Source organism: Pelophylax lessonae (genome assembly GCF_965119305.1).
Source record: "Pelophylax lessonae genome assembly, chromosome: 5".
NCBI classification, from domain to species: domain Eukaryota; kingdom Metazoa; phylum Chordata; class Amphibia; order Anura; family Ranidae; genus Pelophylax; species Pelophylax lessonae.
Window position 1 is genome coordinate 352,343,898 of NC_138772.1, and position 16,394 is coordinate 352,360,291.

Sequence of the window (16,394 nt, forward strand, 5' to 3'; positions counted from 1 at the left end):
GGGGTGGCTGGATCATTTTAATTTATTTTTTGTCATAAGTAATCTACAAAAATAAATATACACAGTTAATAAAAAAAAATCTTAATATTGATCAAAGAAACCTGAGCTTCATATTGACACCTTCTAAGGAAGCAAGAATGTTTGCCAGCTCTTTTATATATAGTAGTCATTTAAAGAAGCATTACTCATACATCATTACACCTACACTGGAATGGGTGAAGCAACATAACTACTGTGAGTTTACTAAACTAGCTGAAAAAAAACTAATACTGCATTGTATGTGGTATGATATGACTGCAGAAGAACATATTTTCAAGACGAAAGTTGGCTACTGACACAACATAGTGGTTAGACTTGCTGCAGGATACGGCATTTCTAGGTAAGGGTATAGATATGCACACCCACACTATACAAAATTGCATGGGGCCATGTAGTCAGCGCATATTACCAGCATCTTTTTTATCTCAAGGGATCCAAATATACAGATTGGGAAAAATGAAACTCCCTGAGAAAGATAAGCTAGGGGTGTCTGACATGAAGCTAATATTGCAACTATTTTTTGGATATCCTATGACCTATTTTCTATCACAGTTTGTAGCTTTAGTATTTGCTTCAAAGGAGAAGCTTATCTATATTTAATATGTTTAGTAAAAATGCACAGAAATATAAAATAATATAGATGCACAGTATGCAACAACTTAAAGGGATTGAAAAGGCAGGAGGTTTTTTTTTTTGTTTTTTTTTAATCTTAAAGCATTCTATGCCTTAAAGTGATTGTAAAGGCTTGTTTAAAAAAACAAAAAAAAAATACAAACATGTTATACTTACCTGCTCTGTGCAGTTGGTTTTGCACAGAGTGGCCCGGATCCTCCTCTTCTTGGTTCCCTCTTCGGTGCTCCTAACCCCTCCCTCCTGTTGAGTGCCCCCATAGCAAGCAGCTTGCTATGGGGGCACCCGAGCTGAGTCACATCAGACATGGAGCTGTGACCCAGCTCCTCCCCCTCTCTCCTGATTGGCTGACTGACTTTGACAACAGTGGGAGCCAATCGCACCATGCTGCTGGCCTAGTCATTGAGGAGGGGAGTCCCAGGCAGTTGGGACACTCCTGCAACATTGCTGGATAAAAATGGGCTCAGGTAAGTATTAGGGGGGCTGCTGCATACAAAAGTTTTTTTTTTTATCTTAATGCATAGAATGCATTAAGATTAAAAAAAAACCCTTCTGTCTTTACAATCCTTTCAGCTCCCCTAATACTTACTTGAGCCCATTTCTATCCAGCGATGTTGCAGGAGTGTCTCAGCTGGCTCCCCTCCTTATTGGCTGAGACAGCAGCGTGGCGCGATTGACTTCCGCTGCTGTCAATCAAAGTCAGCCAGTCAATCAGGAGAAAGAGGGGGTGGGGCAGGGTCGCAGGTCTATGTCTGAATGGACACAGGATGCTGTGACTCGGCTTGGGTGCCACCATAGCAAGCTGCTTGGTGTGGGGGCACTCAACAGGAGGGAGGGGCCAGGAGCACAGAAGAGGGACTCAAAAAGAGGAGGATTCGGACTGCACTGTGCAAAACCAACTGCACAGAGCAGGTCAGTATAACATGTTTGGTATTAAAAAAAGAAACATTAGACTTTACAATCACTTTAAAGGGAAGCCAATACACTAATAAAATGGAAGGATGTCTAAATATGTCACGTTTACTTTTTCATTCTATCACCTGCAAACATGTGCTCCTTTTCCTAGAACTCACCAGATACAGCATATATTATTACAGCTTTATTAATGGATGTCATTTATTAGCACTGACAATACTCTGCCACCTGGGCTTTTAAGAAGCACGCTTGAGAAATGTCCAGGCATGCACCAAAAATTCCAAATCATGCCAGGCTCTCGTTAAGTCATGTTCTATCTGAAGGAATGCACACTTTTACTACTGAAAGTTCTTATTGACAGTATCATACTTTTGCTGCTGAACTTTTACTTGAGCTATTCTGTTTTGTATGATAGTGTTATTTTAAATTCACAGTTGTGTTCCCTAGAGAAAGTCGAATGTAAAGTATTGTAACTCTGGTTCGAGCAGCATTATTTGTGTGCATACGTACTCTCTAGGCTGTTTTTGATGATGATAAGAAATTAAAGTGGTTCTAAAGTCAAAAGGTTTTTTACCCTAATGACTTCTCTGCATTAAGGTTAAAAACCTTCCAAAAAAAAACAGTTTCCCACCCCCCTGTCCCTATACACTTATCTGAATCCTGTGACGATCCAGCGCTGTCCTCGTCTGCAGCGCCGCTGCTCCCACTTCCTGCTCTCACAGGAGACTCTGAAAGCAGCAGGAGCCATAGGCTGCTGCTCTTGTAAGTGAGGAGGGAGCTAATGGCGCACACATCCTGGGGCTTGGGAGCATGCCCACATGGTTGCCCCATAGTACATGGCTTGCTGAGAGGGCACCCACATAAAGGAGCACGAAATGCCGACAAGGAACTGCAGAAGTGGTAAGGAGCCGTCCCTGTCCAACAGAGCGGGTAAGTATAGCATCTTTTTTATTTTAAGCCAAAAAAAAGTTTTAGTATTACTTTAATGGTACTAAAGTGATCCATTCTGCTAAGGCTGGAATCTGCTTTTTAAAGAATCTTAGGTAAAGTTGTAAATGTGTTAACTATGCATAATTGTACCTGTTAATGCTTGTGAACTTCATGAGAAATCATGTTTCTGGATATAGTGTGTACCCAGGAACAGCTAGATTTCCTCTTCACATAGGCAGGTCGTGCTTCCTGCTTAGTCGTGCCCAGTAGTGTTTCTATTTTATTCCTACTAAAATGTTGAGTCTATTAGTCTGCTTAGACCGAATGGAAACACCCAACTTTCCTTGTGGCTTACTGATTTTTTTTTTCTACAGTACTTCGCCATCAAAGTTGATAATCAGCAAGTAAAGGAAGAATTTTTAAATGTGAAAATAAAATAAAGCCGTTAAAATGCAGAGAATCATACACTAAAATTGCAAAAACATACAAAAATTATCTCCATGTAAACCTTTAAATATGTACACACTGAAAAACAATAGCTTCCCTTTAAACATAGCTGTTGTTTCTGAAATCCTTATACATAACCTGTAGAGGAGCTGAATGCAAAGATAATATTTCTAGGGCAACTTATCATTCAGATAATGTACTAAGCCAGTGCATGGCAACCTGGCATAATGCCGGTATGTAGGATGGACTTTTTCTATAATTGTGTGCTATGATAATATTGTAAAAAGTAAAAAAAAAAAAAAAAAAAGACATCTGGTACAGACAGCAGAAAGTGGGACAATAATGGGCCATGGCTTTTTAAAAATATAGTTCCACCAAGAAAAGGCATAGGTTCTTCTACTGTAGTAATGGTGTTCATGGCAGACCAGACAGACATTATCTTTGACTGCAGACTGGTATATTTATTCTATCCATAAACAATGCTGGCTTCTTGTTCCAACTCTTACTGGTCCACACATACACACTAAAGTATACTGTTACTGGAAATCACTGCTGGAGATTTTGTAGGCTTGAATTTCTCCTTATATTCAGCATTATCTTCTGTAGGCATAGGGATATCTGTATACATTCTGCTTTCTTCTTATAGTGCCTAGAAAGCAGTAGCAGCAGTAGGTCCTCGGGTTTCTTCTGGGTTCACTGTAGCAGCTTTGTTTAGCGAGTCATTTGCGCAATGTCCTTCCTCTCCTTAACACGATGGAAAAAAAAGTTAGTAATTTGACTTGTTCATGTTATATGCTATGTTATATGTTTATTTAAACAGAAGAGGAAGCTCAGGAAGATTATGGTCATTCACATTACGGTAAAACTGACCAAGAAGACTAACTGAAAAGATAATTTCTATTCAGATCATCTTCTTTGCTGTGGACATTTAGCCTTCTGCTTTGTACATGCAGTACTGTGAAAAAGTATTTGCCCCTTCCTGATTTTTCATTTTTTTACATATTTGTCATACTTAAATGATTCAGCTCATCAAACACATTTTAATATTACGCTTGCCACAACGAGGCCTAATTACTGACAGACCCGTTGAATCAAGAAATCACTTCAATAGAAGCTGTCTGACAAAGTGAAGCACGCTAAAAGATCTAAAAAACAACACATAATTCAAGAACAGATGAGAAACAATTAATTGACATGTTACATAGTAGTTGAGGTTGAATAAAGACAATAGTCCATCCAGTTCAACCTGTGTAAGTGCGCGTGGCCGTAATCATCTCTCATACCCCTTAATGTTCTGATCCTTGAGATGTATGTCCAAGAGTCTTTTGAAAGTAACCATACTTCCCGCAGAAACTACCTCTTGTGGTAGAGAATTCCACACTCTTGTAGCCCTAACAGTAAAGAACCCCCTGCGTTGCCTGAGGTCAAAATGCTTCTTCTCTAATCACATTGTATGTCCTCGAGTCCTCATGCAATCCGACTGAATAGCTTTTTTTCTATGCTGAGATCACCATTGAGGTATTTATGAATTGCTATCATGTCTCCTCTAAGGCGTCTCTTCTCCAGGGAGAATAAATTAAGCGATAGTAAACGCTCTTCATAGTTAAGGTCCTCCAATCCCCTAATTAGTTTAGTTGCCCTTCTCCGGACTCTCTCCAGCTCCAACACATCCCTCCTGAGGACTGGCGACCAGAACTGGACAGAATACTCCAGATGCGGTCGGACCAGAGTTTTAAAAAGTGGTAGGATTATAGTTTTATCTGAGGAATACATCCCTTTCTTTATGCATGCTAATATTCTGGCGGCTTCGGCAGCTGCCGCTTGACATTGCATGCTATTGCTTAGTCTATCCTCTACCAAGGCTACCAGGTCTTTCTCCATTTTTGATTCCCCCAAAGGTTCCCCCCCCAAAGTTTATTGTGCTTTTATGTTTTTAGTCCCCAAGTGCAAAACCTTACACTTCTCCACATTAAACCTCATTTGCCATGTTGTTGCCCACTCTGATATTTTGTTCAGGTCATTCTGTAGGATATCTGCCTCATGTTGTGCCGTTACTGCCCTGCCCAATTTTGTGTCATCTGCAAAAACTGATATAGAACTACTGATCCCGTCCTCAATGTGGTTTATGAATAAATTGAACAGGGTCAGTCCCAGGACTGAGCCTTGGGGGACCCCACTTTCCTACTCAGACCAGTCTGAGTGTGCGCTATTTATTACCATCCTTTGGACACGCCCTTTTAGCCACTCTTTATCCAAGAGCAAACCTTGTGGTCGATGCCTGCAGACCTTATTTTATAAATTAAGCGCTTGTGGGGAACTGTATCAAACGCCTATATCATCAAACGTGTATCAAGACTTGCGGGTAAACATTGTGTGGACTGATGAGTCAAAAGTTGAACTTTTTGGAAGGTGTACGTCCCATTACATCTGGCGTAAAAACGAACACAGCATTTAAAAAAAAAAGCACATCATACCAATAGTCAAACATGGTGGTGGTAGTGTGATGGTCTGGGGCTGCTTTGCAGCTTCAGGACCTAGATGACTTGCCATAACTGATGGAACAATGAATTCTGTGCTCTACTAGAAAATCCTATAAGAGAATGTCCGGCCATCTATTCGTGGCCTCAAGCTAATTGGTTATGCAGCAGGACAATGATCTGAAATACACCAGCAGGTCCACCTCTGAATGGCTCAAAAAAAAACTAAATTAAGGTTTTGGATCAAATACCGAACTTAAATCCGATTGGGATTCTGTGGCATGGCCTTAAACAGACCATTAATGCTCGAAAACCATATAATGTGGCTGAATTAAAACAATACTGCAAAGAAGAGTTGGCTAAAATTCCTTCACAGCGATGTGAAAGACTCATTGCCAGTTGTTGTAAACGCTTGATTGCAGTCGTTGCCACCAAGGGTGGCACAACCAGTTATTAGGTTTAGGGGGCAATTACTTTTTCACAAAGGGCCAGGCAGGTTTGGAAATTTTTTTCCCCTAAAGGATAAGTCCACTCAAAACCTAACTAACGTTAAAACATGCTCTGTGCCACATTCTAAGACGATTCTATCTAACCCTATAAAGCAAAAATCACTTCTCTTACCTTTTCTGCACCCGATCCAGTCCGGTCCCACACTGAGCTGTCAGCGGCGCCTTCAGCATGGAGGCAGGTGCAGGAGAGGCACTCAACAAGGGAAGCCCCATAGTAAGTCTATGGGTGACGTCACTTCCCATTCATTTCACAGCCGTTGTCGGTCCTCTTCTGCACAGAGCTTCCGTCTCTGGAGACCGGACCAGATGGGGTGTAGAAAAGGTAAGTACAGAAATTTTTGCTTTATAGGGTTAGACAGAATAGTCTTAGAATGTGGCAAAGAGCAGGTTTAGCGCTAGTAAGGTTTTGACTGAACTTATACTTTGACCAGTTCCGGACCGCCCACCGCACATATACTGAGGCAGGGCGGCCTGGCTGCACAAAATTACGTATAATTACGTTATGTGTGCTTGCGGGACAGGGGCGCACGCCTGCCGTTACCGCAGTGACCTGAGTTGGTTCAGTACCGATCAGTCATCTGGTCCAGGCCAATTATTTATGGCCTGGACCTAGTGATTGGTTCTGGCCAATTGCAGAACGTCCTGTGCCTGTGTAATATAAACACAGGCACATGAAATGATGCAATCTTCTCTGCTGGAGCCCTTTTCCGTTTCAGCGTGAGAGAAGAGAGCATCACAGTGAGTACACAAGCACTACACTAACACCAGTACACATAGGCACACAACCAGGTGCTTTTTTACCTTTGAGACAAAATGTCAAACGAAAGGTACACTAGTGAGGAGGCCTACAGGATACTGAGCATGACAGATGAGAGCAATGGGGAGTCCTCACTGTCAGAATCAGGCTCAGTATATGAACCTTTAGAGAGCAGCAGTTCCCTGAAAGATAGCTCTGACGACGAAGTAGAGGTCCCTGCTAAGGTCAGTCGTACCCATTCTTTTGTTGCTGAGGTGCAACAACCACATGATTCTCGTATGATTTTCTAGTGCTTCTCAACCTACTGGTGAACTGGCGAGCACCAGCGGCCTAGTACACCCTGGTCATAGACAAACCAGCACTGCAGTATCACTTGGTGCCGTGGCGAGTCCCATAAGTGCAGTTCAAGTTAACCTGGTGCGGTGACTAGCACAAGTAGTGGCCCGCAGACACCAAGAATTCAAATGCAGGCCCATAGAGCCCATAGTGCCTTTATTGATGCACTTGCAAATCCTGATTGGCAGCCCACAGATTCTGCAGCGCCCGTACTTCCCCCATTCATTGGCCAACCTGGATTTCAGGTGGAAACAGCCAATTTTACTCCCCTTGATTTTCTTGAGCTGTTTTTCACGGAAGATCTGTACAGATCTATTGTGGACCAAAGCAATTTGTATATTAATCAATTTATCGCCGCAAATCCAAATTTGACCCTTGCCAGACAATTTGGGTGGAAACCTATAGCGGTTCCGGAATTTAAAACCTTTCTGGGCCTATTCCTTTAACATGGGCATTACCGAAAAGAGTGAGTTGCAGTCATATTGGTCCACTGACCCAATTCATCATATGCTTGTGTTTTCTACGGCTATGGCCAGGGCTCGATACGAGCAAATATTGCGGTTCATGCACTTCAGTGACAATGAACACTGTCATCCTCAGGGTTGTCCAAACTTCGGCCCCTCGTAAACGATTTCAATCAAAGATTTGCAGCCATGATTATCCCCCAACAAGATGCGTTGACAAGTCCCTGATTAAGTTTTCCTGCCGCCTTGATTTCAAACAGTTTTTCCCCAGCAAGCATGCCAGATATAGGGTCAAGGTGCATAAGCTCTTTAACAGGCTATACATGTAGTTTTATGGTTTACAAGGGAAAATATAGCAATGTGGATCCTTCCAACTGCTCAGACTACATAGGGAGCAGCGGCAAGATTGTTTGGGACTTCGGAAAGGGGTACCCCTTATACGTGGACAACTTCTATATAAGTGTGACACTTTTTAGACACCTCTTTCAATCAGGAATTGGCGCATGTGGCACCGTGCAATCTAATTGCCAGGGCTTCCCCCAACAGCTTGTAAATGTCCCACTTAGTCAGGGGGAGAGAGCCTGCTTGAGGTGCAATAAATTGCTTGCAGTGAAGTGGAGGGACAAACAGACCGTTTTTTTCATTCTGTCTTCCATTCACGCAGACACGGGCAGTCCAAATTACAATGGCGACTGGTGTTGTTAAGCCCCTCTGTGACCACGACTACAACCATAAAATGGGAGGGGTGGACTTCAACGACCAGATGCTGGCATCATACTTAATTGCCTGTAAGGCCAGACGCTGGTACAAGAAAGTGTCTGTATACTTATTCCAATTGGCTCTTTTCAGCGCTTATGTACTATACAAAGCGCCTGGAAGAAAAGGATCCTTCCTAAAATTCCAGGAATGGATCATCACAGCCCTTCTGTATCCAGAAGGTGTGGTCCCAATTTCCCAATCAATATGCAGTGAGCCGGCTGCATGAGAGGCGTTTTCCGGATGTCCTTCCTGGTACCCCTACTCAAAGAACACCCCAAAAAAGATGCCGCGTCTGTAGCAAGTGTCCTGTCCTGGCAAGCCTGGTCTCTGCATCGGTGACTGTTTTCATCGCTACCACACACTAGTGAAGTAATAGTATAGGGTAAAGCACGGCACAGTCTAGGGCACACTTCAGACAGGGTATCAAAAGATGTAAGATGGCTTTTGCATTGTGAGAGACCCTAACATAGACATGTATAAAAAAAACAAAAAATAAAAAAGCCAAAAATAGTTGTTTTTTGTTCCTACTGTTTTACTGTATTTTATACTATACTGTAATGTTTTATTGTTACTCTGTTTTATTGTTAACCATTGTTTGCTTTGCAGGTACAGCATTCAGCTGCGGCACTGATTTACTTATTTTGACAGCAACATGGTTTGCTCTCACAATACGTAAAATCAGTGACTCCAGCACTGCAGGAGGTGATTTCACCACCACAGTTAAAAAAAAGAGCATATATGTTGAAGCATAGGGGCAGATTGCCCCTATGCTTCGCTATATATTTTTTACTCTTTTTTGGCACAAATCGCAATAAAAAAAGTTGTTTTATTGAGTTAATGTTAATATTTTATTGAAAATGGGCTGAATGGAAAAAAAAAGAACAGTGCATGTATGACCTAAGAAACTGAAAGTTATGAGCATTTCATGACTTCGGTTTCCCTGGAGCATCCAATCACATCGATCTTGATGTGGTCAGATGCTTTAAGGGCAGAGGAGAGATCTAGAGTCTAATAGACCCCAAATTTTTCAAAAAAGAGTACCTGTCAATACCTATTGCTATCATAGGGGATGTTTACATTCCCTGTGATAACAATAACAATGAAAAGAAAAAGGAAAGGGACAGTGTAAAAATAAATTAAAAAGGCAAAATAAATGATTAAAAAAAAAAAAAATTAAAGCACTCCTGTCCCCCCGTGCTTGCACGCAAAGGCGAACTCAAGCATCGTTCTCGTATCATATGTAAACAGCAGTTGCACCATGCATATGAGGTATCACCGCGAATGTCAGATCAAGGGCAGTAATTCTAGCAGTAGACCTCCACTGTAAATATAAAGTGATAACCAGTAAAGGCTTTTAAAAATGTATATAGTTTGTCGCCACTGCACGGGCATGCGCAATGCTAAAGCATGTCGTGTTTGGTAACTATGTACTCGGCATAAGATCATATTTTATATTTTACTAAACATTTGGGCAATACAGTGTGTTTTGTGCATTAAAATTCAAAAAAGTATTTTTTCCCCCAAAAAATTGTGTTTGTAAAATTGCTGCGCAAATACTGGGTGAAAAAAAAAAAATAGCAACACCCACCATTTTAATCTGTATGTCAAGATAGCACAACCCCCCCCCCCCCCCCCGAAATGACCCCATTTTGGAAAGTAGACACCCCAAGCTATCTTGACATTTCATGGCCTCTGAAACCTTGAAAGGTAGTGAGGAAGTGAAATTAGCAATTTATGCCCTTTGAAAATCTGAAGGAGGTGATTGGTTTTCAGGGTCCTTTATATGGCTAGGCTTTCAAAAAGTCTCACACATGTGGTATTCCCATACTCAGAAGAATCAGCAGAATGTATTTTGGGGTGTAATTCCACATATACCCATGGCATGTGTGAGAAATATATAATTTCGGTGATAACTTTGTCTAAAATTCTTTTTTTTTTTTTCAATCACAAAAAAATGAAATATTCAATGGGCTTAACATGCCTCTCAGTAAATTTGTTAGGGTGTTTACTTTCTAAAAAGGGGTAATTTGGGGGGGGGGGGGTTTACTGACCTGACATTCTAACACCTCAAGAATAGAGATCGGCAGTCAAACTAAAAGCTGCGTAAATTCAAGTAAACGTACCATAGTTTGTAGACGCTATAACTTTTACGCAAACCAATATACATATACTTTTTACATTTTTTTTTACCACCGAGACATGTGGCTGAATACATTTTGACTTAAATGTATGACGAAAATTGATTTTATTTGGATTTTTTTTATAACAAAAAGTAGAAAATATCTTTTTTTTAAACGTTTTCGGTCTTTTTTTTTAATTTATATTGCAAAAAATAAAAATCCCAGTGGTGATCAAATGCCACCAAAGGAAAGCTCTATTTGTGGGGAAAACATTACGCAAATGTAATTTGGATACAGCGTTGCATGACCGCGCAATTGCCAGTTAATACAGCGCAGTGCCAAATTGCAAGAAGTGCTCTGGTCAGCAAGGGGGTAAAACCTTCCAGAGCTGAAGTGGTTAATAAATGAAATCCTCATTTATAAACTGAATTTGTATATACTTGGGTTATCTTTGTTTAATATTAAAATTACAGATGATCTGAATAATTTAAGTGTGACAAATATGCAAAGAAAAAAAAATATGAGGAAAGGGGCAAATACTTTTTCACATCACTGTATTTAATTTCCAAACTCCGAGAAGAGTCACATACTACAATGGTTGGATACCGTTCTAAAGTTTACATGCATGGCCTTATTTACCTGCAACCAATGCAGCCATGTAAGGTTACAAATGAGCAATAAAATACCATTGTGTTTTGATTATACCCAGAAATCTTTAGGATCTGACTTACCAAAAGATTCCAAGCTTTCTGTTCCATTTTTACTGATCTCTTCATTGTCTGATTGACAGAGTGTAACAAATGTTGTAATACTCTCCAGAGCCTAAAATAAAAACAAAACATGAATACTTTTTTTTTTTATCATAATTTGCTTTGGTTATATTTTTAAAAGAGCTTATCAATGTGCAACAGGAAGACATCAAGAGTAAGGCTGGCCATACATGGGTTGAATTTCGAAAGAATATTTTTTCGACCAACCAAGCCTTCAATTTCACCTCATATTGCTACAGAAAAGAATTTTAGTGCCAGGGAATCTTCTTTTCTTTCCTGTAATTTTCTTTTATGGCACTCATGCGCATTTCTTTTTCAATTCCATTTCTCGCACGATTCTCCCATCATTGATTAGACAATCGTTCGTTTTTCAAAATACTTTCCAACATGCACGATCACTCAAATTCGATGACTGCACGAAAATTGGCTATTGCTGCGGCCCACTAATGGTGCAAAACTCAAACTAAAATTCTTAGATAAGATTTTCGAAAGAAAATTCTTTGTAAATTCGACTCATGTATGGCCAGCCTTAGTTGCAAAATGCATAAAAAAACAAAATGATAGCAACCTCCACAATATATCAGCAGAAGCAAATTCTACCTCCTAAAATATTCATCAGCTATATACAGGTATATAGTCATTTTCCACTGCAGCTACAGAATGTTTCCATACCCAGTAAAGTATATATGATGTAACTGGTCAGTGCAACAAGCTTTATGAAGACATGGCCCATGCTGTAGCTTTTGCCTGCTTTCCTTGTTTGACATTTCAGAGCTTTACCTCCAGTAGTTTACAACCAAAGGCTAATAATAATTGCGAGGTCAAGATTTATGCTTTTTGCCACTCAAGGACACTTGTGCCTCTCCAGCTGACTGATCCACCACTCTTTGAGGCTAGCTGCAAGGGTTTGAGCCTTGTTGTACATTTGGCAGATATTATGGTGTTTGTTTATGTGAATGTCACTCTGCATGTCTTACAATCACAATCTCTATCTATAGCTAGCCTAAAGCTAGCCATACATGGACCGGTGTAATTTTGGTCAGTCTGTGTGCTCCCCCGCTTAACAATTGCTTAATCGACTTCTGTTGACATGTTGGAAAATGTTTGGTCACTCAGCAGCTGCAGCCTTTGATCAGTGTATTATGAAGTCTTGGATTAAGTGTCTCCACAGCGTGGCACTGTGGACACTAATTGATAGATCTGTGCCTCATCCTACAGCTGCAAGAAAAAGTATGTGAACCCTTTGGAATGATATGGATTTCTGCACAAACTGGTCATAAAATGTGATCTGATCATCATCATCTAAGTCACAACAATAGACAATCACAGTCTGCTTAAACTAATAACACACAAAGAATGAAATGTTGCCATGTTTTTATGGAACACACCATGTAAACATTCACAGTGCAGGTGGAAAAAGTATGTGAACCCTTGGATTTAATAACTGGTTGAACCTCCTTTGGCAGCAATAACTTCAACCAAACGTTTCCTGTAGTTGCAGATCAGACGTGCACAACGGTCAGGAGTAATTCTTGACCATTCCTCTTTACAGAACTGTTTCAGTTCAGCAATATTCTTGGGATGTCTGGTGTGAATCGCTTTCTAGAGGTCATGCCACAGCATCTCAATCAGGTTGAGGTCAGGACTCTGACTGGGCCACTTCAGAAGGCGTATTTTCTTCTGTTTAAGCCATTCTGTTGTTGATTTACTTCTATGCTTTGGATCGTTGTCCTGTTGCAACACCCATCTTCTGTTGAGCTTCAGCTGGTAGACAGATGGCCTTAAGTTCTCCTGCAAAATGTCTTGATAAACTTAGGAATTCATTTTTCCTTCGATGATAGCAATCCGTCCAGGCCCTGACGCAGCAAAGCAGCCCCAAACCATGATGCCCCCACCACCATACTTCACAGTTGGGATTAGGTTTTGATGTTGGTGTGCTGTACCTCTTTTTCGCTACACATAGTGTTGTGTGTTTCTTCCAAACAACTCAACTTTGGTTTCATCTGTTCACAGAATATTTTGCCAGTACTGCTGTGGAACATCCAGATGCTCTTGTGCAAACTGTAAACGTGCAGCAATGTTTTGTTTGGACAGCAGTGGCTTCCTCTGTGGTATCCTCCCATGAAATCCATCCTTGTTTAGTGTTTTACGTATTGTAGATTCGCTAACAGGGATGTTAGCATTTGCCAGTGACTTTTGTAAGTCTTTAGCTGACACTCTAGGATTATTCTTCTCCTCATTGAGCAGTCTGCGCTGTGCTCTTGCAGTCATCTTTACAGGACCGCCACTCCTAAGGAGAGTAGCAGCAGTGCTGAACTTTCTCCATTTATAGACAATTTGTCTTACCGGGACTGATGAACAGCAAAGCTTTTGGAGATACTTTTATAACCCTTTCCAGCTTTATGCAAGTCAACAATTCTTAATCGTAGGTCTTCTGAGAGCTCTTTTGTGCGAGGCATCATTCACACCAGGCAATGCTTCTTGTGAAAAGAAAACCCAGAACTGGTGTGCAGGGCAGCTGTAACCAACACCTCCAATCTCATCTCATTGATTGGACTCCAGTTGGCTGACATCTCACTCCAATTAGCTCTTGGAGATGTCATTAGTCTAGGGGTTCACATACTTTTTCCACCTGCACTGTGAATGTTTACATGGTGTGTTCAATAAAAACACGGCAACATTTCATTCTTTGTGTGTCATTAGTTTAAGCAGACTGTGATTGTCTATTGTTGTGACTTAGATGATGATCAGATCACATTTTATGACCAATTTGAGCAGAAATCCATATCATTCCAAAGGGTTCACATACTTTTTCTTGCAGCTGTATATCAAGTAATACAAAAAGTGCATAGGAATATGGACTTTGATGGCACAACACAATCTCACAAAGGACTTCAGATTATTTAAAAATATATACATTTCTTATTTCGGTACCTTTAAAAACAATCAGATATAAAAAAAACAAATACACTCAAAATATTAGTTCACAAGTGGACCGATGTCCTAGATACTGGATACAATTGCCCCAGATAATTTATTATAAGCCTTAGTCACTTGGATGTGGAATTCCTGTATATCAATATTAGTGAGCAACCAACATCATGGCAACGAATCTGATATTGGGGTACAGTCAGCCCGACATGTTTCTCGCCATTATTTAAACAAAGTTACCACAGATAACTAGTTCCCAGCCAGGCACAATGCCTGTGTAGATGTAGTAAACTACCCAAATCCGTTCCACCGGACGGGTGGTTCCCTTGTTAGTGTCAATATGGCGCATGGCGCTGCGTTTCTGTCAATATCAGTTTAGTTGGCTGGAAGCACCAAACAAGGTTTGGTGCTTCCAGCCAACTAAACTGATATTGACAGGAATGCGGCGCCACCAGCCATATTGGCACAAGGTTTGGTGCTTCCAGCCAACTAAACTGATACTGACAGGAAAGTGGCGCCACCAGCCATATTGACACTGACAAGGGAACTACCCGTCGGGTTGAACGGATTCGGGTAGTTTACTACATCTACACAGGCACTGTGCCCGGCTGGGAACTACTTATCTGTGGTAACATAGTTTAAATAATGGCGGGCCCAGGCCTTTATAATATATATACTATTGGAATCCCTGATAGATCACTATGACTCAACGATTGTTGTAACACGCCTATAAAAGTCTACTAACAGCTAAAAAAGCGATCGCTGGTCCTCATTGTTTTTAGAAATTGTGTGTATGGTACTGAGCTCCTGAAGAAGCGCAGATTGGGCGCAAAACATGTCGGGTTGACTGTACCCCAATATCAGATTTGTTGCCATGATATTGGTTGCCCACTAATATTGATATACAGGAATTCCCCGGCCAAGGGACTAAGGTTTATAATTAATTATCTGTGGCAATTGTATCCAATATGTAGGACATCGGTCCACTTGTGAACTAATATTTTGAGTCTATTTGTTTTTTCATATCTAATTGTTTTTAAAGGTACTGAAATAAAAAAAAAATTATATATTTTTAAATAAACTGAAGTCCTTTGTGAGATTGTGTTGTGCCATCAAAGTTCATATTCCTGAATATGCACTTTTTGTATTACAGTGTATTATGAAAGTGGTGGGTACCGCTGTCCAGGTGAGGGGATTCCTCCATACACCTTCTTTGTGTGGATAGAGGAACCCGTAAGTTTTTTTTCATTTAGTCATCTAGTTGAATGAAAGAAAAATGTCTATCTGGCCATGACCAGCTTCAGCACAAGGACCATGAAAAACAAATTAATGGAGCTATATTCTGATTCATGCCACCTAAGAAACTACACAGGCAGTGCCATGGAAGATGAGGCCAGGTGGCCCCGGTGGGCAGAACAGTGAACTGTTAAAGTTCATAAACAACATGATGTGAAGGTAGCTGAGAGCGGCCTCTGGAGGTCCCATTGTCCTTGGCCAAAGCCAGTGTTGGCTATACTGATACAAAATAAGGAACTGCTATTAGATACAGCATGAAGCTAGTATTACTACAGCTAGCCACTGTTATTTATGTACTGTAATTAAGTATTGTGGATAGGAACAGGGAAACATCTAACTGGCGCCATCATCCCTTGTTGATTAAAGTACTGGTGGAAGAATTTAAGGATGGGATTTTGTAGGTGCAACTATTACTACACATACTACTGTAGAAATAACAAGTTTTTACTTACAATACAAAATTAAAAACAGTGGCACATTAATATAGCAATGCGGTAATGTATGACAGATGAAAACTGGCTCCCATTGCATTTATTCTTCTATATGTTTCACCATCCTGGCTTCTTCAGGAAGTACATGTAAGGGATTCTACTGAACAGAGAAGAAAAAAAATACAAAACAACTCAAAAGAAATTAAAATATACAGAAACCATAATTGAATATTATGTACAATTAAACCCACCAGGTGAGCACAGGTCCTAAGGATTCTTGTCCCCCAATTGTATGTCAGGATTGGCATTGCTGACATACAGTTTGGGGGGTCAAGAATCCTTGGGACTTGTGCTCACCTGATGGGTTTTAATTGTACAGAACAATGTTTGAATATGGTTTCTGCATATTTTCTTTTTTTCCTATAGGTTTAGTAGTGTCCCTTACATGTACGTCCTGAAGAAACCAGGATGGCAAACAATGTAGAAGAAAAAATGTAAAGGGATCCTATTTTCCACCTGTTGTACAATCTTGAGACTTGTATCAGTGTGTGCTGATAGCTTGTAGGAGGAGTTTTCATTTCTC

At 40.6% G+C, this 16,394-nt stretch overlaps 1 protein-coding gene across 3 annotated transcripts in view; it reads right to left on the reverse strand.

Annotated features, from left to right (window-relative positions):
* Positions 1-2,883: 2,883 nt before the first annotated feature.
* RIPOR2 (RHO family interacting cell polarization regulator 2) overlaps positions 2,884-16,394 on the reverse strand; it is a 251,008-nt gene continuing 237,497 nt past the window's right edge. For all 3 annotated transcript variants that reach the window (XM_082258658.1, XM_082258660.1, XM_082258659.1), the window contains 2 exons: positions 11,115-11,205; positions 2,884-3,705 (listed from right to left, as the gene is read on the reverse strand). In XM_082258658.1, coding sequence (XP_082114784.1) covers positions 3,611-3,705; positions 11,115-11,205 — 186 coding nt within the window. In that variant the 3' untranslated portion in view covers positions 2,884-3,610. The remainder of the gene's footprint in view (positions 3,706-11,114; positions 11,206-16,394) is intronic.